This window comes from Gavia stellata, chromosome 1 (genome assembly GCF_030936135.1).
Source record: "Gavia stellata isolate bGavSte3 chromosome 1, bGavSte3.hap2, whole genome shotgun sequence".
Lineage (NCBI taxonomy): Eukaryota > Metazoa > Chordata > Aves > Gaviiformes > Gaviidae > Gavia > Gavia stellata.
This window is the reverse complement of record NC_082594.1, coordinates 130,972,551-130,998,628: the sequence shown is the minus strand read 5'-3', so window position 1 is coordinate 130,998,628 and position 26,078 is coordinate 130,972,551. Positions and strand designations below refer to the sequence as shown.

Here is a 26,078-nt window from a genome sequence, read left to right as displayed (position 1 = left end):
TAAGACAAATGAGTGTGCGGGCAGCCTTTCTAATAGTTTAGAACTTTATTTTTAAGGTGGCCTCTGCATTTGCTTATCTGCAGAGCTAAAACCATCTATGCCAAAACCTTTCTGGAAATGGTGGACATAGTAGCACTTAGGCCTACCTTTTATCTTTTTCAGCCAAAAATATACTAACACTTCATCTGCATTACAGAAAATGCTATGATCTCACACCAGAATGGTTCTATTAGCATGCTTCTGGATGCATTTTGTTCCTTCTTTGTCTGAATGTGATCTGGCTTGCAATTTGTCAATGAGTCATTTAACTTTTCTTTGCCTGATGTATCAGTTTTCACATTAAATAATATTGTTCATTGGAAGAAGTGGAATTAAGATGTAATTTTACCAAAACAAAAAAAAAAGGGGGTTTGGAAGTCTTCCTAAAGACATTCTTGAAATGACTGACTTGTTGTTGAACTTCATATTTTGTAGAAAATTCTAGGCAAATAAAGTTTGCTTTATTTATTTAAAAAAGGTTTTCAAAGTTGGTTTCTGAGATCATCACATTTTGCTCACTGGTGGTTTTGGTTCTTATCTATATGGGTGTGGTTAATATGTGGATAATAAGTTGCTCCATCTGGGGTAACAAGTTCTCCAGAACAAACAAGAATTCAATTGTTTAAATTGTCTGGATTGGAAACAAGGTGCTATTTCATGAGTTGTAGGTTTGGGACTTAGGCTGCCTTCAAGCAAGAAAAGATGGTTAAGAAAAATCTTGCAAAAAAGCATTAAGGTTAGATCTGGCCGGGGTTTTCTGGTTAAAGAAAAGTGTCAGTTCATTGAAACAAAAATGTTTTACAGAAAACCTTAGTTTGTATTAATTTTATTTTCAAGAAACTGTTTTGGAAGGCAATCCGACTACTTCCTGTCAACATGCTTAGCAGGCTGCCCTAATGCTTGGCCTTTAAGAATCAGGAGAGTCTTAGCAAGTCTAGATCATCAGAATCTTTCTGAATCATTACAGCAAAATAGAGCTATGTAGTGCAAAACTGCTGGAGTTGGTCCGTGCTGGATCAGCCCATAATAAAGCAAAACAACAGTGATCATTTCCTAGATACTAGACTCAGAATGTCTCCAGCTATCTAAGTATTCTGGAGGTAAAAGAGAATTTTAAAAATTGTATTTTCTATTTTTGAGAGAGAAGTGATGACCTGTAGGAATCAATAGTTTGAAGATGTCTTTTAGGCTGACCAGAAGTCAGTCTATGGAAAGATTTTCTAAATAATTTCATATATTCAGTCCCTTTATCTGAAATAGTTAACTCCCCCACCAGGGTTACTATTTGTAAGGTAAAATTTAGTGTACAAAATCTTGTTAAAAAATAAAATATGGCCATCTACATTTATGAAACTTAATCGCACTAAAAATACTGCTTTTCCCTTCCTTAGATGATGAAGCAGATCCTGTCTTAGCAAGAATTCTGAACATCCCTTCTGTTCATATTCCAACCATAATTTCTCCTGTTACATCAGCTTCAGGAAAAAAAGATAAGTCCGTCAAACAAAAATCAGGAAAATCTCTGCCATCTACAAAAGCAAGCCATAGCAAAAAAGGCCCTCCACCACCTGATGACCTGGTAAAGCAAGAAGAAGGAAAGGTGAGAGAATAGACGATATCCAATGAACACAGAAAAGTAACAAACAAAAATTCAAATACACAATCTTATGTAATAGAAACATATATTCTTCTCAGAGGGCTTTGAACTGTGCCTTAACAAATTCCTAACAATTTATGGTGCTTCTAAGGATATCCTTTACTCTTCCGTTTGTTCTCAGATGTACATATTGGCAGCTGTTAATGAAGCCAGCCTTTACGACTCCATGATGTAAAACAGTGTGTCTTCCATGGTCCACATACTTTTGTCAACTTTGGCTTTATGCTTACACCTGTTACATTATTAATATCTCAGTGACTAGAACTGCTCTAGAAATTAATTTTTAGTTTAACCAAGTAGGAGGACTTTTCTGTGCTTTCCAAAACCTGTATTGGAAAGTCTAACCAACCAGTAAATTACCAGAGACAGTTTTGCAAAAGCTTGCTCTGCAGTTTGGTCTTTTCCAGCTGATCGCAAGCCAGGGACCAGTAACTTGAGGAAGTTACTTTTGCCTATAACTGAAGTACTTCTGTCACAGGACAGGTCTTTAGAAAGGATGGATGACATTTCAAAAGCAGATTCTGAATTTCTGTTCTAGAATACTTAGCACAGAGTAATACAGGAATTAGAGGACCATGTGCCCCAGAAACGCACAGCATTTAATCTTGAACATCTTCCACAGACCTCTATGAGAAGCTTTTTGGCATTAACACATGTGAGTGGAGGAGGCCATATCAGTTCAGAAATGGCCCTGAATCAGTTCCCCTCTGCAAAATGACTAGCCTAGATAATTTCAGGTCGTTAGCTAACTATTGGCAGAATATTGTGCACAACCATAGGAGGTTTGTTTGGTCCAGTGATCTCACAGATCAGCCAGAATATGAGTTACGTGAAAAGTTCTCAAAGAAATATGGGAGGAGATATTAGCAGGATGGTGGAAGAGGATGCAGGAGTTTTCTATTTGAGATGATTTAATATCTTTTATTTTTTGATGCTGTTTTCTCCCACCAGCAGCGTCCCAGAAAGGGACACAATTAAAATACAAAACAAACTCTGAGAGAATGACAGAAATGAACATGAATAGTATAGAGAAACAGTTTACTTACCACCTTCAGTTTAGGAAAGGACAGTATTCTGAAAACAGGCATAATCAGAACACAAAGCAATGAGGTCCATAAGCAGTTTCATGTAACACTAATGCTCCAACATATACTGTCTGGGATAATTCTTTAATGATAGTTATGATAAAAAGCTATCCCTTTTAACTCAATCAAGTTACAAAAGAGTAGCATTCCTAGATAGTGTGCTTGTTAAATGTGGTTCTTCATATCTTTCCAGACTAACTGCAAAAATACTTGAAGCATATAGTAGTGTGTTTTAATTTTCCCCCTACTTTGTTCCATCTTTAATCAAGTATGGCTGAAATGATGCAGAAAGAACTGCTAATAAAATATCCCGGTTCTCACCTTGAGCCAAATTTAAGTCCAATCTACTGCATATAATACTTTTCATGACCAGTTATTTTCCATTAACCCAGACATTCCTCCCTCTTATGTTCTGCTTCTTCCATAGACTGGTGGGTAATATGTAAAGAACATGAGTGGCACCAGGTCTGTCATCTTCTCCTGCACTGTTTTCTCTTTTGTCCTGTTCCTCAGAATTTCTCCATGGAAAATTGACGCTAGTTCATCCAACTGTGGTGGCTTCCAAGTCCAGAGGCATTTCATGAAACTCTATTTCAGTTCTTGTTACCGTTTTCTAGGGTACTGCCCTGAAAAGGTTCTTCACCACGTTCTGCTCTAAAGAACTGAACGTTTCTTTTTCGGAACTATGTCTTGGAAAACTGATCTTTTGTCTACTCTGGTTACTTTTGGCCACTTCTCTCAAAATTAGTCTTGCTATGCCCTCACCAGAGACTTGTGCGTTATCTTCTCAGCTTCCTTTGCAAGGAAGGTTGAATGGAGATCATAATTCTGTTGACAGAACTGGGCTGAACTGTTTGATGAGGTAGAATGGGCAATATGGAAATGAAGGGTTAAATGCGGTGCAGGCTTATTAGAAACGGGAGATAGCTTCCATTACAAAGCAAATGAGAGGAGAGAGTAATAAGAAAGACAAGAATGATAACATACTGAGAGTTGTAAGAATAGCCTTGGAAGACTCTCTAAACACAACATACCTATGCTGCTTCCGTGGTACCTGGTGGATGAGGTAATGCTGTGGCTCTTGTTTCAACATGGATTCTGTCTATATCCACAGAAAGTCCTGCTGACTTAATTTCAGCAAGTTTAGCTAGCTATTTAAAAAGCATGAGCATGGAAAGTGGTGTAGGGATTTGCCAAATAGCACCTAGCATAACACATAGCAATTGTGTGGCACAAACAAACCCTATGCAAATAGCCCTACCATTAAAATTCTGTCTGGTGGACATCTAAGTTCCTCCTCTCCTTCCAAAAGGCTTTTTGCTATTTGGTTTAGAATGTCTTCAGACAGAGAGTATCCATATTAGTGCATACAGCACCCAGCTGTGTGAATCTGCAAGTATTTTGGAGGACAGGATTAGAATCCAAAGTGAACTTGACAAATTCACGTGGATATGGTCCATAAAATAGTATGCAATTCAGTGAGAATAAGTGCTAGGTTCTACAGTTACATATAAATAATCAATATATATCTAAGGATGGGTAACAGTTCTATTAATAACAGTTCTACAGAGAAAGGTCTGAGACTTGCAATGGATCACAAGCAATACATAAGTCAACAATGCCATCTTGCTGTGAGAAGGGCAAAGACCACACTGAGGTGAATAAACAGGAGTATAGCCTGCTAAATATATGACGTTATGTTCCATTCAGGGCTGGTAGGGCCTCAGTAAAGTATTGTGTCCGGTTATGGATACTGCACTGCAAGAAAAATATGGGCCACACTGGAGAGTTTTGAGGAAAGGACCAAGAAAGATCAGAGGTCTAGAATACTTGACCACTGGGGAAAGATTAAAAGACTTGGCTTGGGTTTGTTTGATCTTGAGATGAGAGACAGAATAGCCTTCTGTAAAGAGCTAAAGGGACACCATCATCTCTTATGCTAGCCCTCGTAATCAGAAGAAATAATCGGAAGTAAACTAATGTTCTGCAAGAGAGATTTAGGCTAACTGATAGGAAAATATCAGTAAGTTTAATCAAGGTAAAGCACGAGAATAGTTTGCCAGGAAACCTCCATCCCTGGAAATTTTTAGAATAGATTACATTAACAGTTTTCTCTAACTATATAAGTATACTTGATTTATTTTTTTTTTTTTACTATTAGACAGAGAGACGTAGATGACAATCGAGGGTTACTTCTGCCCTATTCTGACTTCTACCTCATGATCCTGTGACTATAATCTTAGGGTATTGAGAGTAGCCTTAATTACCCCGTAATATTATGTAAAGTAACTAAAACGTACAGCTTCTTTTACACTGAAAAACATGTGGCAAAACATCTGTAAAATTTTCCCTATATTTCTATTCCTAAAAATCAAGAAAATGGGGTAATACCAGGACAAGTTCTCTCTGTTACCTCTGTCTGCAACCCAAAACTGTTTTCATCTTACGATTACTGGCATAGTGTAGTTGTCACATAGGTCTTTGGGGGGATGACATCAAAGGGTCCATTGTTGTATTTTTTCCAAATGTTCCAGGTCTTCAGACGTTCCTTAGGTCAAACTCATCTTTTCTAGTCAGCAGAAGAGTTTTCACTACAGAGTAGTGCAAAGAGGATTACACGGTTTTGACTGCCAAACATTCCTTCCTGTCCCCTTCTGAAGTCAGTGCTGTATTTGCAGCAGCCTGGAAGTACTCTTCTACTTCTCTTTTGTGCTCTTTTAGTGATTATAGGTAAAATAACTGATGTGCAACTTCAAGAATTATTTCACGCTCTTTTGCTTCACCTTCTCCATTTATTGTCATGTCATCTTGACACTGTGCACAAGATAGCATAATGACTCAGAATGAATACAGTTAGGAAGGGTTGTTCTTCAAGGGTTAATAAAGAGGAATGAAAGAAGATAGCATAATCAAAGAAAATAAGCTGATGTTTCCACTTCAGAATCCATAAATTCTCAAAATGTTAAAAATAAGTGGTAGAAAGAACTTTTTAAAAAAAAATATTTTGTTACAACTGAAATGTCTAGTCTTTTTTTTTTCTTTATTCTTTTAAAATGTGGAATAAAACTAATTTGTGTTTCATTCTGTAGACGGAAATGGAAGAATCAGCTTCCCAAACACAAGTGATGTCAAATGCTCTTGCTTTCCCAAGTTTGAACGTCTCCTGTCCGAATGGACTAGTATTAACTTTCCTTGGTGAAAGTTTTGGAGGTTAGTTTTCTGAGCGACTGCCAAGTAAAAAATTTAAAAGAAGTGATGATTACAGAAGAAAATTATTTCTGCCTTGATGGGTTTAGTTGTAATGATATGAATTTTTTAATGTCTCAGATTGCTAAGTCTGTCATAATCTCTATTTAATAGTATTTGCAACATAAATAATGTGTTTTAATTCAGACAAATGTAAAATCTAGAATTGCAAGTTGTTGGACATAACAGATTGGGGACAGGGAAGCAGCAACCCTAAAAAGCACCTGGGAGTCATGTTGGATAATCAGTTGAATATGCATGTATATTGGATTACTAAAGAAAAATGAGCAAATTCAATTCATAAATGCATATATATCGAGGAATCTTGAGTGGTAACAAGAAGATTGTTACGTTACCTGTATCTGCACCTCCTCTGGAACCGTATGTACTGTTCTTAAGTCCACAAGACAAGATGTTCGTATTTTGATAGATTCAGGGAAGAGCAACAAGAATGATTAAAGCATTGGAAGATTAATCTTATAATGGGCTCATGTCACCAGAGAACTCAATTTAATTGCCAAAGGTTGAAGGAGTGACTGGTGCCAGTCTGGAAGTACAAGGAAACCGAATTTTGGTGCTAGCTTGTAAACACAGTATACAAAGGTATTACATATTTCAGGGGCTTGAATCTGGAAAGTAGTACTTCATACTACATTTAAGTTATACTTGTTTTTTAATGGTAAGAATGATTAACAAAACTAACCCAGGATGTGATGGCTACTGGGTATTTTACAATCAGGTTTTGTTACTTTTCTAAAAGATATGATCAGTTTCAGACAGGAATTATTTCACATAAGTCCTTTAGTTTATGCCATCCAGTACATACAGAGAAGATGGTCATAATAAGTCTTTCTGCCCTTATTGTTGAATTTCCTTTAGAAGACAGATGGGATGTATAGATACTTAGAGGTCTCTGTGCCTGACATATCCTTCTGCAATGAGTCTGTTTTCCAGTGTTTTTGAAAACCAGCATGAGATTCATCATTGCATATTGTAAACTGTAGTAAATCTTGGGGTTTTGTAGTCATGTCATTAGATTTTGCAGCAGACAAATGTGGATTATTTTGTTGTTGTTGTCATCTGGTCAATTTTAAAAACAGCCACCTACAGATCATAGAATCATAGAATGGTTTGCATTTGGAGGGACCTTAAAAATCATCTAATTCCAACCCCCCTGCCATGGGCCCGTACACCTTCCACTAGACCAGGTTGCTCAAAGCCCTGTCCAACCTGGCCTTGAGCACTTCCAGGGTTGGGGCATCCACAACTTCTCTGGGCAACCTGTTCCAGTGCCTCACCACCCTCCTGGTGAAGCATTTCTTCCTTGTATCTAATCTAAATCTACCCTCTTTCCATTTAAAGCCATTACCCCTCATCCTATCACCATGTGCCCTTGTAAAAAGTCCCTTTCCAGCTTTCTTGTAGACCCCTTTCAGGAACTGGAAGGCTGCTAGAAGGTCTCCCCGGAGCCTTCTCTTAATACCTGTGTACAACAAATCTGTCCAGCCCAGGCTGTATGGGAGATACTGAGTATGTGAAAACAGATCAGCACAACTGTGGAGGTGCCCATAGCTAGGAATAAACCAGATTTATCACACGCACCAAGTACATGCCAGCAGTAATTCCAACACATCCTATGCATGAGCTGTTGCATAAAAACTAGCAGAATTATTGTCTTCCTGGCAACTGATACAACATACCTCTTAAAAAACAGTCAAGTGGTAATGGTAAGCCCAGTGTATATAAATTAATAAAAGATAAGAATCTTTTATGGAATAGCATTAATAAATGTAGTGTGGTACACAAGGATCCAGGACAAATTTATAATCATGTGAGAGAGGAATGTCTTGATTTTTTTTTTTTTTTTTTTTTTTTTGGCCACATAGACCTGAACTGCTAGTAAAAGCTTCCCTTATTTTTTTCTCAGACATCTCTTTCCTTTTACTATCAAAATCATAGAACAGCTCAGGTTGGAAGGGACCTTGAAAGATCACCTGGTCCAACCTTTTGTGGAAAAGGGAGCCTAGATGACATTATCTAGCACCCTGACCAATCGCATCTTGAAAACTTACATCAATGGGGTCTTTTCCACATCCCTGAGGAGGTTGTTCCAGTGAATGATTGTTCTCACTGTAAAAAAATTCTTTCTTCTATCGAGATTAAGCCTCTGTCCTCTTCGTAGCTGCCCTTTAAGCACTGGAATACTGTGATGCGGTTCCCCCTGAGCCTTCTGCAGGGACAAGAGACCTAACTCCTTCAGCCTTTCTTCATAGGACAGGTTCTTCAGCCCTCTTACCATCTCTGTGGCCCTCCTTTGGACCCTCTCCAGTCTGTCCACGTCCTTCTTGAATTGTGGGGACCAGAACTGGACACAGTACTCCAAGTGTGGCCTGACAAGCACTGAGTAGAATGGCACGATCACATCTCTGTCTCTGCTAGTAATGCCCCTGCGGATGCAGGCAGCTTGGCAGATTTTGCCAGTTTAGGGTAAATGTGCTCTGATCAATCTGGTATGAAGTAAAGAAAATGCAGAGGGTTTTCAAACATACATAGTTTGACAAGGAGCAGAAGTTGAAATGCTGAATAGTTGAGGTGAACAGAGCAATTACGGACATATACATGTAGTCTCTTGACACAGATGCCATAATATACTCATTAACATACTCAACACACTGCCATAATTTAACCAAAAAACCTTATTTGTTCAAGTAGACAAAATATTTAACTTCGGTTTCTATACAAACTGAAACTTAGTGAAACTCAGTGACTTTTTTCACCTTTATGGGCAGTTAGGAAATTCCTCTCACCTAATGTCAGTCTTCCAAAAGTTCAGCATCCAGAATAAATCCATCTTCAAATTTCCATTATTTTTGTTTGGAAAGACAGACACCTCCACAGGAGGATGTAGAGTTTCTGAGTAGATGACTGCATTGAATTGTTCTCTGAAAAACAGAGTCTGTCCCTTACTCTGTGGATTACAGAGGAAGCCAAGGAGGGTTAGTCTTACTCACCTAAAGTTGCATACCTTCTGTAGACACCATGATGCTGGGTGTTTAGCACTGTTTGAACGTGTGCTATGCAGTATTAAATAATTCAGAATTTGTTTGCAGATTTGAAAGGTGAAGCCACTACAGCTGAAGCTGAGAAAGGGGTGGTAAAGAAAAGTGAGGCCAAAGCAGATGAAGCCAAAGAAGAGGAGGCTGAGAAAGGTCAGCCCAAAGCAAATGAAGCAACAGAGGAAGAGGTTATGGAAAGTGGAGAGAAGGAACTTGAGGTTACAGAAAGTGAAATAAAGCATGAAGACACCAAAAGAGAACAGACCAAGCAGCCTACTCTGGAAATTCTGGTTAGGCAGAGTTATCCCCAGAAGGTAAAGAACTCTCATCTATATACATCTGTGGCAAGGCAAACAGAACAGGAGGTGTCAAGAGTCATCACCAGTCAAGGGACTGTCATAAAGTACATGATGGATGGATCTACCCAGGTATGTTTAGTAGAATTCATTGAAAGCAGCCTGCACATGTAATTACCCTTGAACTTGTGGTTGTCAGCTGAGATAGAGAAGTGTCCAGTTTGTAGATGAAGGAGTTAAGTAGCCACTGAGCTATGCAGCCATGTCAAGACTAAAATGCTCTTGGCTTTTTTCAGAATCAGAACTTAAGGCACATAGGGAGCTTTAATGATGAAAATTTTAGGCATGTGAAGATTCTGGGCAACTTTGGGGTTAGGAAATAGCTGAATATGGTTTTGAGAACTACATTCCTGGACTTAAACATCTGAAGCGTGGATTAGTTGGGCTTTGGGTATTTTTGGCAACACAAAAACATCCATATATTTTTTCAGTCACCTGTACAGTCATATGGGATCCAGAAAAGACCTGAACTGTTCTTCAGTCCTGCATACACCTTTAGGTATCCTAAATTTTCATCAGAAAGACTTTGTATTCCTAAGTACCTTCTTTGTTTACACGTGTTTAGGTTGCCCAGAATTTTGGTTCCTTTTAGGTGCTATAGGCTAGATACCATCTTTGCAGATACTGTAATCAATCTACAAGCAACTGTCTTTTTAAAGTCTAAGACTCTATGTGTATTTAGCAAACAGATGAAAAGAGGAGTCATCTGTTTTGACTCAGAAACTGTCAAAATAATTCCTTATTTCCTCAAGTTTCTTTTCTAATTAGACGACAACTCCTAGTACAAGTTCTTTACATTCATTCATGACATTAGATCTTAAACCATTTAGCCAGGATTTCTGAGAAACATCTTCATTTCAGAAGTATGCAAAGAAGCTAGTTGCTGTATGTCTATATACTCTCCACATGCTGTCTCCTGACAGAAGAATATAGATCTTATGTGCCTAGCATGATTGTACCATAGTCTTTCTATAAGCAGATTATGAGTGCGTCCTTCTTAATATTAACTTCATGTTTGTGACTCATCAAGAATGTATTGCATATAGATAAGCATTCAGAAATGAAGGGATAATTACTTTACAGTAACTGTAACTCTTGAGATGTTTCTATATGTTGTCCATCTGTTTTCCATGTTGTACCGTCTTCTCCCTAGAACATCTGTATTGTATTTGTAAATTAATTCAGGGACAATTCTTCCCTGCCACCCAGGGAACACGCGTATCAAGAGTTGAGTGTAATGGACACTAGATCTCAGAAACCAGCTTTAATAAGAAATAACCATGACTTTTTTTGTTAGCTGTCTTGATGGCTAAAAAATTAACAGCAATCCTAGACATGTGGAATACCTGAATACAGATCAATATGGTGATACAGATGCATTACCGCTGCTACAAAAAAAAAAGTCATCAACCTTTGACCACTTAAATAGTCAAATAATGATCTTTACTTTTATAATGCCTATTTATTACTAAATAGAGTCCCCATTAATTATATATGTGAACTGCAGCAATTAGCAGTCCTTTCTTTTTGAGACAGAATGAATAGAAGAAATAAAGAAGCTGAGTTTTTTACTATTTTCCTCTCCATCGCCCACAATATTCTAGTGACTGTTGCATTTGCGACACATTCTTTTGAGATTTTCTATTGGTGTTTGAAGTGATTTTAACCTCTAGTATGTACTTGATTGCTATAGATTCTGTTTGCTGATGGCACAGTGCGTGGGAGTCCTGATTCTGGCCCTGTCCTACCACCACCTACAATTCCAGTTAACATGCAACCGTTACCGGAATTGGAGCCTTCACCTGAGACCACCACCAAGAAAAGTAACATTTCTAGTGTTTTGGACAGATTTAAAGTTAGCAGGGCTGATGATACTTAATAAAGGGCATATTTCTTTAGTCTGAAAATTCTACCAGTGTGAAAATGCAATTTTGTCTGTACTCAGCTGCTGCACACTACTGATTTGTAACCTTCATATCACATCATTTCTCTGCTACTCCAGATTTCTTTTTCTTTTAGCATGCTCAGACTCTAATAAGTAAAAGGGTGTGTAAGAACTACATTGGTAGCAGAGTGATTCAACACAAAGTATTTTAAAAGAAATCCTCTTAACTACAGTAGTGTCAAATCCTTACTTACGTGTTACACGGTTTTTAGTCTTGCTATTCAGAAATGCTTCTCTGGCAGAGGACTTACTATATTTTTCTTTCTCATTGTATGTATTCCAAGGCATCTACTTTTGGTCATTATTAATAGGTTGTATGGACTTATGGTCTGTCCCAATATAACCATTCTTACATTGTTTTGTTTGGCTGAGAAAGAACCAAATAAAAGTTTACTCTATACCTCAGAGTGTAGTCAGAGATCACTGTCAGTGCTCCTTAGTGCTAAGAACAATTGTGACCTGTCATAATATTAATGTATGATTTATTGGAAGTATGTGAATAAAAATTGCTGCCAAAGAGGAAAGTGCTGTCCTTGTTCTTAGGATATTCCTTAGGATAACTGGAAGGATGTTTGAGAACTTCCCTGACAAACCATCTTCTAATTTTCAGTCTCAATATCTGTGGCCGGTGTATATCCTTCATTCCTTATCCTTTATTTATGATCACTTTTTTACCCCCAACTTTCCTCTCCACTGCTTAGTCTTGACAAATTTATAGTGAAAAAGTTTCATCTCTTTTTGGCCTTTTTTTTTTTTTTTTTTTTTTTGCTCAGACGTTTATGCTCTAAGCCTTTTAGACTCCTCTCCCCTGGACTATGGTGTTGTCTTTCGCATACACTTAGTCTAAGTTCCTTTTCTTGAATATGGGAGGCCAGAGTTCTCTATCACATTCTTAATAAGATCTCTCCATGAGCTTTCACAATGGAATCTCCATCCCTTTTCTTTTGATGCACCATAGGATTGTGTTTGCCTTTTTTGTCACTGTATGTTCACACTAATAACTTGTAGTCATTCTGTATGGATGACACCTCCATGTCTTTCTTTTATTGTACTGTTGTAAACTTGTCTGAAGTGTAAATTATTTTTATTCCTTTTTGCATTGAATTTCATTCTAACAGGCTGTATCAAATTCCTATTACTTTAATCTTCAAGCGCATGGGACAGTTTTGGATGCTTTTTTTTTCTGTAATCCATTCAGATTTTCTTCCACATTAATAGTCCCTTCCAAAGTCATGTCATAATTGGATGTCATTAGCATGCTGTTTACTTTTTCTGTGTCATTAATGAACACATTAAATAAGATTAGTTCAAGGGCACACCTTTGAGTAACAGCACTGGTAATTTTCCTCCAGCCTGATAAATAGTTCTTCTTTCAATTCTGTCAAAACCAATACTCACAGAAACTCTTCACTTTATTGAGTTTGTCTTTTGCCTTAGAGAATACCAAGTCTGATACAGAAATTTTTGTTTCTGCAGGAAAAGGCAGTGACAGAAGCAGTGTATCACACCCAAACAAGGACGAGTTGTCTGAAAATACTGTGCAGGGTCTGGTTAATTCTGAGCAACCTAAGGAGAACCAGGCAGGAACCTGGGTAACAACAGCTCCATCAGGCATTCGAGTGGGCACTGAGGGAGCAAAGAGAATGGATCTGAAGCCACTCTTAATCTATCAGGCAACTGACCCAGCTGATGGAACGGTATTACTGTTTTTGTGATATTACAGCACTGTCTACTAAGCATCATATAAGTTGTAGGATTTGTTCTTTGAACATATATCTTACAGGTTGTGTTATTACACTGTTACTATTACAAAAGCTTTAGATTTTAAAGAAAATGTGATTCCTCAGTCTCTGAAATAGATAAAGTTGCAGTAGTCTAGCTTCATCAGAGTTTCAGTACATAATGCCTTGTTTTACTGTCGTTGCTTTTACAAGTGTCACAGAGCTAATATAAATGAGTACTCCTTCATTCTTTCAGGTTATGACTGTACGAGATGATGAAGTGATAATTGTTGAGAAGCTGGATGGCAGCAGAGTAGTAGATCATCCTGATGGTACTAGGATCACGACTTTTTATCAAAACTGTGAAGAACTTTTTGTACCAGAGGATAGTGAGGAAACAGGTAAAATCAAAAGAGGAGCACTTATCTCTGCTATATCTTGTGAAGCAGATAATTGTCAAAGTACACTAAAGAAGGTTCATACCAATAGCCTAGATAACAAATCCACTAGTGCAGTCTAGGCTTAGTTTGTCTGCTTGGTCTTTTTTTTATCAGTATTCAGTGCAAAAATTACATTGTAGCACACAAGCAAATTTTCTTCTTTCCATGCGTATACTTACATGACCCACCTTCGCCATGAGACCACAGTGCCTGAGTTCTAATATGTTCATTGCCCACTCTACACCTACCCTGAACAACAAACAAGCTGATTTGAGTCTTAACTGAATAGGTGTATAAGGACCAGGGCATCCCCATATTCTCCAGAGAGGCCATGGACTCACCAGCCTTGGAGGTATTCAAAATTTGATTGAATATGGCCGTGGAAAATGCCACACCTAGGAGAAGTGAAACTACATTCGCCTGAAAGAAGTGGGGCTAATGGTCGTGTTTCTTCTGGCTGGCGGTATATTCTGTATGCTTAGTTCAGTTGCTGGATAAGTTCTGTAATTAACATCAAGTGTATATTTACTGTGTGGGTGTCAGGACTGTTGTGTTCAAACACAGTAGAAAGTTCTGGTTGTAGAAGGTCTCCTTGTGGGATTTTAAAAATCAAAACAATGACCTTGAAGTGGTCTGTCTATTCAATGGGAAGGCAATGGCCAGATTAACATACCAGTTTGATTTGTTTTCCCTGGCTTCTGCTGCTGAAAAGGAATGTCTTCACATCTTAGAGTTTGTATCACAGGCATAAAAAATTTCAGTGGTCCAACTTGTATGTTACAAATATCCAGATCATTATGGTTAGTTCTGTATTTGATAAATTAGAGAGTACTCTCCCGACCACACCAGCCACAGATGGTTACAGACATTTTTTACTGTTGGATTTTCCTATATTCAGTGCACAGTCCAAAAATGTGAAGGTTGCATATTGTTTATCTAACATAAAATTATGTGATAAAGGATGTTATGAAGTCTGAGGGTCTTTTACTGAGGAGCTAAAGGTCCAGCCTCATGAGAGAAAAAGCAAATTGAATCCTAAGACTTTTCCATGGTTCATGTGCTCCTGTCTAGTTGTTCTGTATTAATTCTTAGATGAACCCTCGGAAGCCATCACAAGGAAGGTGAAATGTATGAAAGTAGAGAATCCTGAGTTTGCTACTGTTGTAACAAATTGTGAGGACGGTACCTGTTGTACCATCTTTGGAGATGGGACATCTATTATAGCAAAGCCACAGGGAACGTATCAGGTGGGAATTATTTTTAGTTTGTGACAGTGAAATGTATCTTTGTCTTCCAGGTTCCCTGTGATCAGTGTCTCTCACCTTGACTATTTTAACTCCCTTCTCTATAGCCTTCACAAATCCTATGATTCCATCGCTTTTATACTCTGCCAATATTTAGATATTAGAGGTCCCAGTCGACTGGAAGCTGGTAAATGTTGTCCCAATTTTCAAGAAGGGTCAGAAGGAAGACCGTGGTAATTACAGGCCTGTCAGTCTCACTTCAGTGCATGGTGAAGCTATGGAGAAGATTATTCTGGGAGTTGTTGAAAAACACTTGAGAGACAATACAGTCATTGGTCATAGCCAGCATGGGTTCACGAGGGGAAAATCCTGCTTAGCTAAGTTAATTTGCTTTTATGACAATGTTATGACAATGTCACCCACCTAGTTGACCAAGGGAAGCCAGTAGATGTGGGGTTTGTGTTTTTTTATTTTAGCAAAGCTTTTGATACTGTCTCTCACAGTATCCTTCTGGACATAATGTCCAGCGTACAGCTAGACAAGTCCATATTAAGTTGGGTCAGCAATTGGCTGTCTGGTCGGGCTCAAAGAGTTTTAGTAAATGGGGTTACATCAGGCTGGCAGCCAGTCACTGGTGGGCTTGCCCAGGGCTCAATTTTAGGGCCAGTCTTTAACGTTTTTATAAATGATCTGGACGCAGGAATCAAATGTACGTTAAGTAAGTTTGACAATGATACTAAACTAGGAGGAGCTGTGGACTCCCTCAAGGGTAGAGAGGCCTCACAGAGAGATCTGGATAGACTAGAGAGCTGGGCAATCACGGACTGTATGAAATTTAACAAGAGCAAGTGCTGGATTCTCCACGTGGGACAGGGTAATCCTGGTTATGTGTACAAAGAGGGGGATGAGACGCTGGAGAGCAGCCCTGCAGGAAGAGATGTAGGGGTTTGGGTGGATGGCAAGTTGAATATGAGTCAACGATGTGCCCTGGTGGGGCCAACTGTGTCCTGGGGTGAATCAAGCACCTCGAGCTGTTCGAGGGAGGTGATTGTCCCACTCTATACTGCACTGGTGCGGCCCCACCTCAAGCACTGTGTGCAGTTTTGGACGCCTCAATATAAGAAGGACATGAAACTATTAGAGCGTGTCCAGAGGAGGGTGACCAAGATGGTAAAATGTGTCAAGGGCAAGACTTGCGAGGAGCGGCTGGGGTGGCTTGGTTTGTTCAGCTTGGAGAAGAGAAGGCTGAGGGGTGACCTCATCGCAGTCTACAACTTCCTCAAGGGGGGCAGCAGAGGGGGAGGCGCTGATCTCCTCTCTCTGGTGACCAGCAACAGGACACGAGGAAATGGAATGAAGCTGCATCGGGGAAGATCAGATTGGACATTAGGAAAAGGTTCTTCACTGAGAGGGTGGTCGGTCTCTAGAACAGGCTCCCCAGGGACGTGGTCATGGCACCAAGCCTGTCAGAGTTCAAGGAGCCTCTGGATGGTGCTCTTAGTCATATGGTTTAGTTTTACGTAGTCCTGCGAGGAGCAGGGAGTTGGACTCGATGATCCTTATGGGTCCCTTCCAACTTGAGATATTCTATGATTCTATGATATTTCCACACAACTGTATAGCATATTTAAATCACAAGCTTAAATTTCCTGAAGTTAAAGAAAATATTACAGAGACTAACATCAGCCTAACTCCTGGGCCTCATCTTCCTTCTTTCTGTCCCTCTAGTCCCTCAAAACTGGATGATTCAGTAGTAAAGGTCTGAGAGCTCTCCACTTGATTTGCATCTGTTCCTCATTTTCATGGTACCTCTAAACTGAAGATTTCACCTTTCAGGACTGAACCTCTCCTCCTTACTGTGATAGGTTTTACCCATCAAGACAGGCTCTCTTTTCATTGATGAAGATTGCTCAGCAGTTTATACCCATGAAGTTTACAATTTCATCAGCAAGAAAGAAGAGAAACAAGCAGGGAGATACATTATGAAACACACTTCCAGCACTATTTGTGAGATGATGGATCCTGAAGGAAATCTTTTCAAGGTAAAATACATGGAAGGAAATAAGTTTCTGCATTTTAAGTAATTTTATCTTATAAACAACTCTCAAAGTCAGCTTGTAGCCTTGTAGTACTTACTCTTAAAGTGGCCTAGCCAGCCAGAAGGGACAGCTCCTGAATCAGGTCTCTGAAATGTTCTTGAGGATGTGATGGGTTTTCCTTTTTTGGTATTTCCCCCTTTTTTAGAGAGATTAAAATAAAACACATGGTCTACAGATTACCTCACCTGCAAAGTTACCTTAATTAGCATGACTTGTCTTATAGCAAAAAATCATCTCTGCAAATGAGGATTAAAAATGAGAGAGGATATTGGCTTTTCAGAAGGTCCGCAGAAACACTCTAATCTGCCTGGTAAGGCAAATATTGTTGTAAAAGCAATGATTCAGTCTTTAAAGTCATACTGATTGTGCTGTGATCCTTTCACACCTAGGAGGTATTTTTGAGCTAGGTTGGTGCTTAGTTTTGAGTTCAGGAGAAATCATCTAAGTGTCTGTGACCTACGTACTGTTTTCTAATTAAAGGTTCTAGTTAAAGATCCTAAATGTGACATCCTTAGAGTATACTTTCTGTTGTTGTAATTGTAATCATTACCATTTTCCCAGATTGCTGTGAAACAGCACTGAGGTTCCGCTGGATATACGCGTTATAGTACAGTTTTTAACCTAGTTTCCTAGGCTGAAGAAACAGTGCTGAGATAAATCTGTGCTATCTGTCAATCTCTCCCTAACAAATTCTGAACTGATCAACAGAGGGATAGAAATTTCAAAGATATCAAGTTCCTACAAGATCAATGCAATGCAAAGCAGCGCAGAAGTTGCTTGGCATCAGCATCAGCACATCCTGCTTTTGCTCAGCTGACACTTAGGGAACAAAGGGAGGAGGTTGGGGAGGCTGTGGGGCAGTTGAAGGTGTTGTGGGAGCAGTGGTCACAGCGGATATGGGGAGTGTAGTAAGGAAGGTGAGATGAATGGTTGGTAGGGATGGCAACCAGGTACAGGTGTAAATAGGATTGGTTCTTCCCTTTGAATCACTCTGGCTTAAACTGTATCTTCCAAAGGCATCTGTCCTTCAGCTGACTATACTAAGAATTAGAGACATTATTATACCTTGTGTGCATATGTTAATGGCACATAGGTTAACAATCACAAGAAGGAAATACTGTAGAAATTCACTCGGTATTATCATAAGGTGATCTGAGACCATCTTTTTGAAGTGAATAAATGCCTAAAAAGGGACCCCTCTATACATATATACCGATATATATCTATAGGTATATATAGGTAGATAGATATAAATATATAATCTGTATCTATATCTCTTCACATATCAACATATATGTAGATGTGTATATATTTACACACACATATATACACCAGGTATATTTAAGTAGATATATATATGCATTGTATATATTTATCTCATTTATATCTCTTCCTATGTCAACATATAAAAATGTGTGTATATATAGGGGTATATATTTATACATACATTCACCTACATACCTATATATAGGTGAATATATACACACGCCTGTGTGTATATACACATTTATATATATACATGCACGTTTATATTAATATATACACCTATATATGAGTATATATGTATGTACTATGTAATAATTAACTAACATGTTAGCATATAGACATATATATAATTAAGTATCTATTTCTGTTTATCTGTGTGTGTAAGTGTATATACATAGACACATATTATACCTCACAGAGGTACATCAGTACCTGTCTGAGTATACAGTTACCTGGCTTGACCAGCAAGTGAATATTTTTGTGTGAAGTTGCCTGTTGATGCCAGCAGATAGAGATGTTGAAGATGGAATGTAAGCATGGATGGCCCCATTTGACGACAAACAGTCCTTGAGCGTTTATTGAATATCAGCATGTGATACTAGCATTTATGTTATGGCATGTCTTTCTAGAAATGTTTGGTTTGCTTTTTTCACTATCTTTATGGTTTTCTTCATTTCTTTTGCCCGTGAACTCCAGGTTGCTCAACCTGAAATGTGTTTTTTCTGTTTCTTTCAGTGGGCTAGGTCATATTGCAGTTCAGCAGCAAGTTACTGTTTTAAATGAATCATGTAACTCAAGTCATTGTATATAATTTGTATTACAGGTCATGGCTGATGGCAGCACATCTGTGTGTGTTGCTAGCTTTGGCTCTGATGACAAGGAAGACAGAAGTTCAGCGTCAGCCCTCCCAGAAGTTAACAAACCTATCACTTATGATGAGCATGCCCCCAGGTAAACTGCACTGGAGTCATAGCTTTACACTTTCTTTCTTCACTACTACTACTATTTGTACAGGGTTTGTAGATTTGCGCTTCCTGTGTTCAGTGCTCTGTATTTGCACATTTGATGTCATCATCTTGGAGTTCCATTTTCTCGTCATGTCATCACAGTACTTTTACATTTTTGTCATCTAGAATAGAATGCAATTTGAAAGCCATTGGATTTGATCAGTGTAGTGGGCTGACCTCAGCCAGCTGCCAAATGCCCACCCAGCCGCGCTCACACTCCCCTTCCTCAACAGGACAAGGCGGGAAAATAAGATGCAAAAGGTCGTGGGTCAAGACAAAAACAGGGAGATCGCTTTCCAGTTGCCGTCACAGGCAAAACAGACTCAACTTGAGGAAAATTAATTTAATTTATTGCCGATTGAAATAGAGTCGGATGGTGAAAAAGAAAGACAAAAACTAAAACACCTTCCCCCATCCCCTCTTTTTCTCAGGCTCAACACCACTGCCTCGTTCCTGACCCCTCTACCTCCTGCCCACCCCAGCAGTGCAGGGGATGGGAGGTTGCAGTCAGTCCATAACAGTTCCTCTCTGCTGCTCCTTCCTCCTCACACTTTTCCCCCGCTCTGTCGTGGGTCCTTCCCATGGGCTGCAGTCCTTTTGGTTTAACCTGTTCCAGTGTGGGCTTTCCACGGGCTGCAGTTCCTTCGGGAAATACCCGCCTGCACTGGTGTGGTCTTGTCCACAGGCTGCAGGGGAATACCTGCTCCAGCATGGTCTCCTCCACAGCCTGCAGTGTGGATATCTGCTCCACCATGGTCCTCTCCACAGGCTGCAGGGGAATCTCTGCTCTGGCTGCAGGAGCACCTCCTACTCCTCCTCTGACCTCAGTGTCTGCAGGGCTGTTTCTCGTACTTTTCCCCTCACTCGTCACTGCCTGTGTGGCATTTTGCCCTTTCTTACACGCACTTTCCCTGAGGTGCCACCATCTTGGCTGCGGAGCTCAGCCCTGCCCTGCGAGGGGGTCTGTCGGAGTGGACTGGGGCCGGCTGTGTCCAGCACAGGGCAGCCCCGGCCCCCCCTCACAGGGGCCACCCTGCAGACCCCCACTGCCAACACCTTGCCTCCTACGCCCGATAGAATCTGATGTATGTGCGTGCCTGGCCGTGTAGGTTCTTCATCATCTACGCGGATGGTTCTGGAACCGAGCTCCTGCGGAGCAGGGATGTAGACGAGTATCTTGCCGAAGCCTGTAGTGATCCCACTGCTGCTGTCCTGCAGGATCCTGTACAAGAACATCCAGGTAGGAAAATTTTATTTCTTTTCTGACAAACTAAAACCAGAAATAATTACAAAGATGGAGTCAGAAGTTGCGAAACTCTTATTTGGACACGAAATTTGAAAATGTTTTTCCCTATGTAGAGATGCACCCACACTTCTGGAAGTGAAGCATGGGGAAGAAGGAGCTTGTGGAAAATTCTGGGAAGCAGAGAATTAACTGAATGACACTGTGAAGGGATAAGTGAACAAACACCTGGTATATCTTTATCTGCTCTCAGACACGCAAACAAAAGCGATTACCAAATGCATAGATTCTCTGCGTATTTGCCATCAAAAAACATTGAATGTATCACGGTCTTCATTAATCATATAGGTCTACTTATCAATGAGGACAGTGATACTCTCATGTTGACCCTTAGTCTGGCTGTTGGAAAGGATAAACGTGTTATTAAGAAGCTGGAAAAATATGACTGAAATTGGCAACAGTACATGGCACCAACCACCTTGTAGTAGCAATACGAGAAGTTACATCCTGAAATGATTAGTTATCATTGTAAAGTTAGTTCGAGATACTGTGTTTCTATAAAATACACTGTGGTGTAACAGGTAGATCCAAAGAAAACAAATATATCTTTAAAAAGACAGGAACATATGGTTTCCCTGGATATGGGGGGATGATAAGGATAGTTTGCTTCAAGCCATAAAGTACTATGACATTCTTCTCAAAGAGTTATATCATAAGCATGGGGAACAGCTTGCCTACCTACTACTCCTATCAGGTTTTGCACATTTTTAAATGCTGCTTCTATTCACAATAATGTCCAGTCCCCCATTGTATAAACTGAATGAAATAATTTTGCCATGGAAAAAGGAAAAGAGAAAGGGCACTGAGGGAAACCGAAAGATAGGGAAGGTGGAAAGATCAGGAAGATGGAGAACATATCTACCCAGTGAAAATCCCAGTCAATAAAACCTGCTCACAACTAGCAGTCATTTGTAATAGTAGCACGTCTGCTTTTGCAGACTTCATACTCTACCTTTCTAAATACTGGCTCTATTTGCCTTGACACCAAAGCTCTACAATTTTGTATCATTGTGACAATGTACCTGAGTGGTCATATCCATCTTGAAGGCCACCTATGGGGTAGATAATAGTAGATTAAGTAGATTTTTGGGTTGGGTTGGAAAAAATATTTTGAAGAACATTAAAATTAATCAGAACAATAAAAAGAGATAATAAACCATCTCCAGTGGAATCCATCCAGTGATCAGACTGTGGAGTCTAAAATACAGTGAAGAATTATGCATGCTTTGAATATGATGTACTTCTGAGATTAGTATTCAGTAAACATGGGTCAATGGTCTGCTCTTCCTTGTTTGGGATACTCCACACACTACACAACTGAGCTGTTGTATACTCAAAGCAAGTAGCATAGGCAGTCTGTTGTTAAACATGGTCTGAGTAATCTGAATTTGTCCAACTATTCTATAATCACCTGAGTGATCCGATATTACCTGTAGCCACGAGTATCACATTTTCACATGGAGTTTTACCACTTGATAAGGTTTTTTATACTTAGGTAAGTATATTTTTCTGGAGGTTTGAAACCGTTGTCCATCATTTTTGGATTTGAACTGATTCTTCGCAAAATGTGTCTTTGAACCAGGTGTTTTAAGTATTACTATCCTCCGCCCTTTGACTGAAGCCTCCCCCTGGGTAATGAAGAAAGAACCAGAGAGTATTGTTCCTCCAAATCTTCAGTCAAGGACCCGGGACACATTTTCTCCTCCTGAGGTATAATTGTTTCAAAATTGTCTGTTGCTGCTTAAGCAACAGATGTTTGTCACAGGGGTGAAATCGAGCTCTAAACAATGTGACATTGTTAAGTCCAGTTTATTAGGCAGACAAAGCAAGGAGCTGGCTGTGTCAGGGAAAATGTAGTCACCTTGGGCTTCTTCTACTCTCTGTAAGGTGATGTAGCAATTTTAAGGGGAGTTCATCTTGCCAGATGAAGAAGTTTTAGGATAGATAAATTGTGCCCAAGAATCTACTGACTTTATTGTCTAGATCTATGATGCTATAAGGAGAGCATGTGCTTTTCAGCTGAGACACACATTGCCGATATCTGCATTTAGTCAGTAATATAAGTAGCCTCTTGCTCTTTTTGCTTGTTCTTGTCTATGTTCAGAGGAAGATCACAGGTCCCTCAGTCAGAGCACATGTTTGGAGGGGTCTCTGCATTGGATCCAAAGAGCAGACATACTTGCCAGTACCTGTGCGAAAATGTCCTAATAAACTGCAAATCCGTCAGCTATTCCAGTATGAGCCACTCAGTGATGAACTAAGAGAAAAGCTGCAGCTTTCCCTTAAGGTAGTACAATCACATTTATTCATTCTTCCAGTAAGCAATAGAGAACAGACAAATTGTGTGACATGAATTTGCAGTAAATGCCTAACACAAAAATTCTGGTACTTTTGAAGAACAATCAGCATTTCATACATAGACAGGTGCTCTAAGAAAACTGTATTTCTGAAGCAGCTCAACTGTTTTCACTCATCTCTCTTGTGGAACCTACTTTTCTGTGCAAATATGTGGGATCCTGTGCAGTACACCTCACAGACAGTACACTAACAAATAGTTTCCTTTCTGTCAATATTGGTATCTATTACTTTTGCTTTTACTCTGCTTAGGGTTTGCTTTCCTTCACAAAGCCTTAAAAACTTAAATCTATAAAGTTGTACAAGAATTTCTAACCCACCATAATTCTACAGTTAACTTGGTGACCAGGTCACTGAGACACACTCTAGTTTTGGTTATGTATTTGTTTTCATAAATCAGTACAGTTCCATGCAAACCTTTAGAAATCTATATAAGCCATTCACACAAATTCACAGAAGGGGCCTTTATGACATTGAGAAGAAGCATATACCTCCATTACTTCTACAAACTCTTTTCTCTATATATGTGACCCTTAAGTCTACCTCTGCAAAGAAAACATCCGCATCTTTCTGGTTCTTTTTCATTGTTCCACCAGGAATATATAGACAACATTTTAAAGCAGGATAATGAGCTGGAAGAGATGAATGTAAAAGAGCCAAGAACAGACGAGGAAAAGGAGAATGCTGCAAGTCTCTTTGAACTGGTTACGGTGAGAAAAATACAATTTTTAATGACTTTTTCCAACAAAACAATTGTATTGCATTGGAAGTGTCAGCCTTAAAACACATCATTATCCATTAATAAAATAGCAAATGTTAGGAGAGCGCAGTGCCAGCTCTGCTGTAGTTTAATGGTAAAGCAGAGCCACACTCAGCATTCTGCTGGGCTACTGAATGGTGCTACTGCCATTTGGGGGAAGCAATGCTCAAAACAGTTCAAGAGTTTGACTCCACGGAATGATACATTCCCAAACAGACAGGCCAGAATTACTGAAATGTGTATATCCCCCAACATGAGGATGAGAATGTTTCCAGTCTGTTGTCATTGCAGCTGGGAGACTTGTCTTTCAACCATAGCCACCTCCATAGTGAGAGTTTAAACCCTGCTTTTGCGATAATCCAAAAACAATCTGGAGGAATATTGTTATTACTGCTGAGCAGCACTTACATTTTTTTTTGAAAATGTACTCTGCTAATTTGCACAGATAATTAGAGCATGAAAAGAAAAAAGGGGAATAGGTAATGGGAAAGGTGGGTAAACCGGGGAAGAGGGATTTGGGGTAGCAGTCAGGAAACAGTACGGTTAGTGGGAAATGATTGGTAAAAAAAAATTAGAAAAGTTCAAGCAGCAGAAGTGGGTGGAATGAATTAGGATTAATGAGAGAAACACTGCTTACATCTTATGTAAAGAGGGATCCCTTTGCTCTATTTCAGTTCTTTAAAGAATTTGTTTCCTACAGCTTCCTTTAAATTTAGTACCTTGCATGACGTGAATTCACACACTAGATTTTTAATAGTTATTGAACACTGTTATCTTTTTTAGTTTCATTTAGGAAATACTTTTATTTCCATTTAATCAAATAACACGCTTATAGTGAATTCAAACATACTGAATTAAAAAATCTGGCATTTGAAAAATAAGATCTAGCCATGTTAGTTTAAATACTCACTTCCAGATGATCTATCGAGCTTTCAAAAGTGAGTGTATTCTAGAAAACAAACATCATCTTAGCCTTATAGTCTACCTTTTAAACCTTGTCTCAACATACAAAAACATTAGGAGTGAGATCTTTCTCGGTTTTAAATGCTGTTAATTTCCTTTTCCTAGCTTTTTGGATAGATCTAGAACTTTACCCTTTTTTTTTTTTTTGTACAAGCTTAAAAAAACCCCATGTAATTCTGGAATTTGCCCATGAACTTTTTAGCCAAGTTAGCATTTTCATTTGCTGAAACTAAAGCCTATTTTTTGATATTACAAGCTTTCATATATATTTTTTGCTTGGTACTTTCAAGTGACATACAAGTCTTAAAAAGAGAGTAGAGAAAAAAAGTACCTAGCAAAAAAACCAGGAAGGAGCTCACAACTTATCTGGAAAGAGGAACATGGAGAAGTGATCTATCAGTAACTCCATCTGCCTCTATCCTCTAGGCAGACATTTATTTGTTTTGATGAGATCCAGGTGCTGAATCTCACATGCTGCTTGGTTCCAATGCACTTGTCTAGTGACTAATTATTATTGATTGTCCTGGCTGCCATGAGCACATTTCCAGGTACAGATTTCACATGGGACCACTCTTTTCTGAGCAGCAGAGTCTCACTGTGGACCTGCTGTCCCTCAGGAATCAGTGTCACACTCCTCTCAAGTCTCCACTGTTCCCCAGCTCTGTTACAACCTAGACTGCCTTGTCACAGGAACTCTGGTTTCCAATAAACTGCTTCAGGGACAGCATAAGAATAAAGGAAAGAGCTTAGTTTAGAGTCTCTTACCCCTCGAACACTTTACTGTGAACCAACCACAAGAGAGCTCCTCAGTAATGAAGCCTACAAATTCCTGAACGCATTTCCCGTTTGACTTCTTGTTGTGACCATGAGTTTTAGATCTGGTTCAAGTCCTTTGCAGAAGGATTTGAGTTTGAATATGAACTGGATTAGTAGACTTAATAAACAGCAACCATATAAAATACAAAGCCATCTGTGAAGTAGGTCATCAAGAAGGAAACAAATACCTGTATAGACTAGGGAAACTGTACTTAATTTCCTTTATCACCAGCTCACATTTTCTAGCGCGCTGAAATACCTCCGTCTTGTAGTCGCATTTTGAGGTAACAAGTTAACACTTGCTTAGGCTAGAAATCCTTTGAACAGGATGCTGCTGTTGTGAGGTCTGTGTCTCACATGGTCACAGTTATTCCTTCTTCATTGCAGTCCTTCCCTAACTGGGAGAAGTCATCTGAAGATCTCAGTGCTAGAGGTAATAAAAATTTAATATCTGTCTTTTAAAATTGTGAAATACCGTAGTAAATTACGAAGTACTGTAGTATTATTTTTAAAGAAGGAACATAAAGGTGAATTCAGATCTGTGCTACATACATTCTTTTGTCTCTTCTATTCTGAGTATGATTTTCACAGGTAATTAGAACTTGTTAGCATCAGTGATTGACTATCTCTAAAAGCCACTTCCAGTGTTTCGGCATGTGCATTTGTCATTTTGACCAACTTTTCTACACATGTGGAGTTTTTTCAGGTATAAGAACTATG

At 39.1% G+C, this 26,078-nt stretch overlaps 1 protein-coding gene across 1 annotated transcript in view; it reads left to right on the top strand.

The window, feature by feature from the left end:
- Positions 1-26,078, top strand: part of SPAG17 (sperm associated antigen 17) — a 111,994-nt gene that overhangs the window by 68,245 nt on the left and 17,671 nt on the right. Inside the window, exons 24-37 of the mRNA XM_059819935.1 lie at positions 1,431-1,639; positions 5,871-5,991; positions 9,138-9,511; positions 11,133-11,262; positions 12,861-13,081; positions 13,362-13,506; positions 14,638-14,792; positions 16,655-16,831; positions 18,978-19,105; positions 20,271-20,401; positions 22,047-22,174; positions 22,569-22,751; positions 23,416-23,529; positions 25,746-25,791. Of these exons, the coding sequence (XP_059675918.1) occupies positions 1,431-1,639; positions 5,871-5,991; positions 9,138-9,511; positions 11,133-11,262; positions 12,861-13,081; positions 13,362-13,506; positions 14,638-14,792; positions 16,655-16,831; positions 18,978-19,105; positions 20,271-20,401; positions 22,047-22,174; positions 22,569-22,751; positions 23,416-23,529; positions 25,746-25,791 (2,262 nt within the window). The remainder of the gene's footprint in view (positions 1-1,430; positions 1,640-5,870; positions 5,992-9,137; positions 9,512-11,132; positions 11,263-12,860; positions 13,082-13,361; positions 13,507-14,637; positions 14,793-16,654; positions 16,832-18,977; positions 19,106-20,270; positions 20,402-22,046; positions 22,175-22,568; positions 22,752-23,415; positions 23,530-25,745; positions 25,792-26,078) is intronic.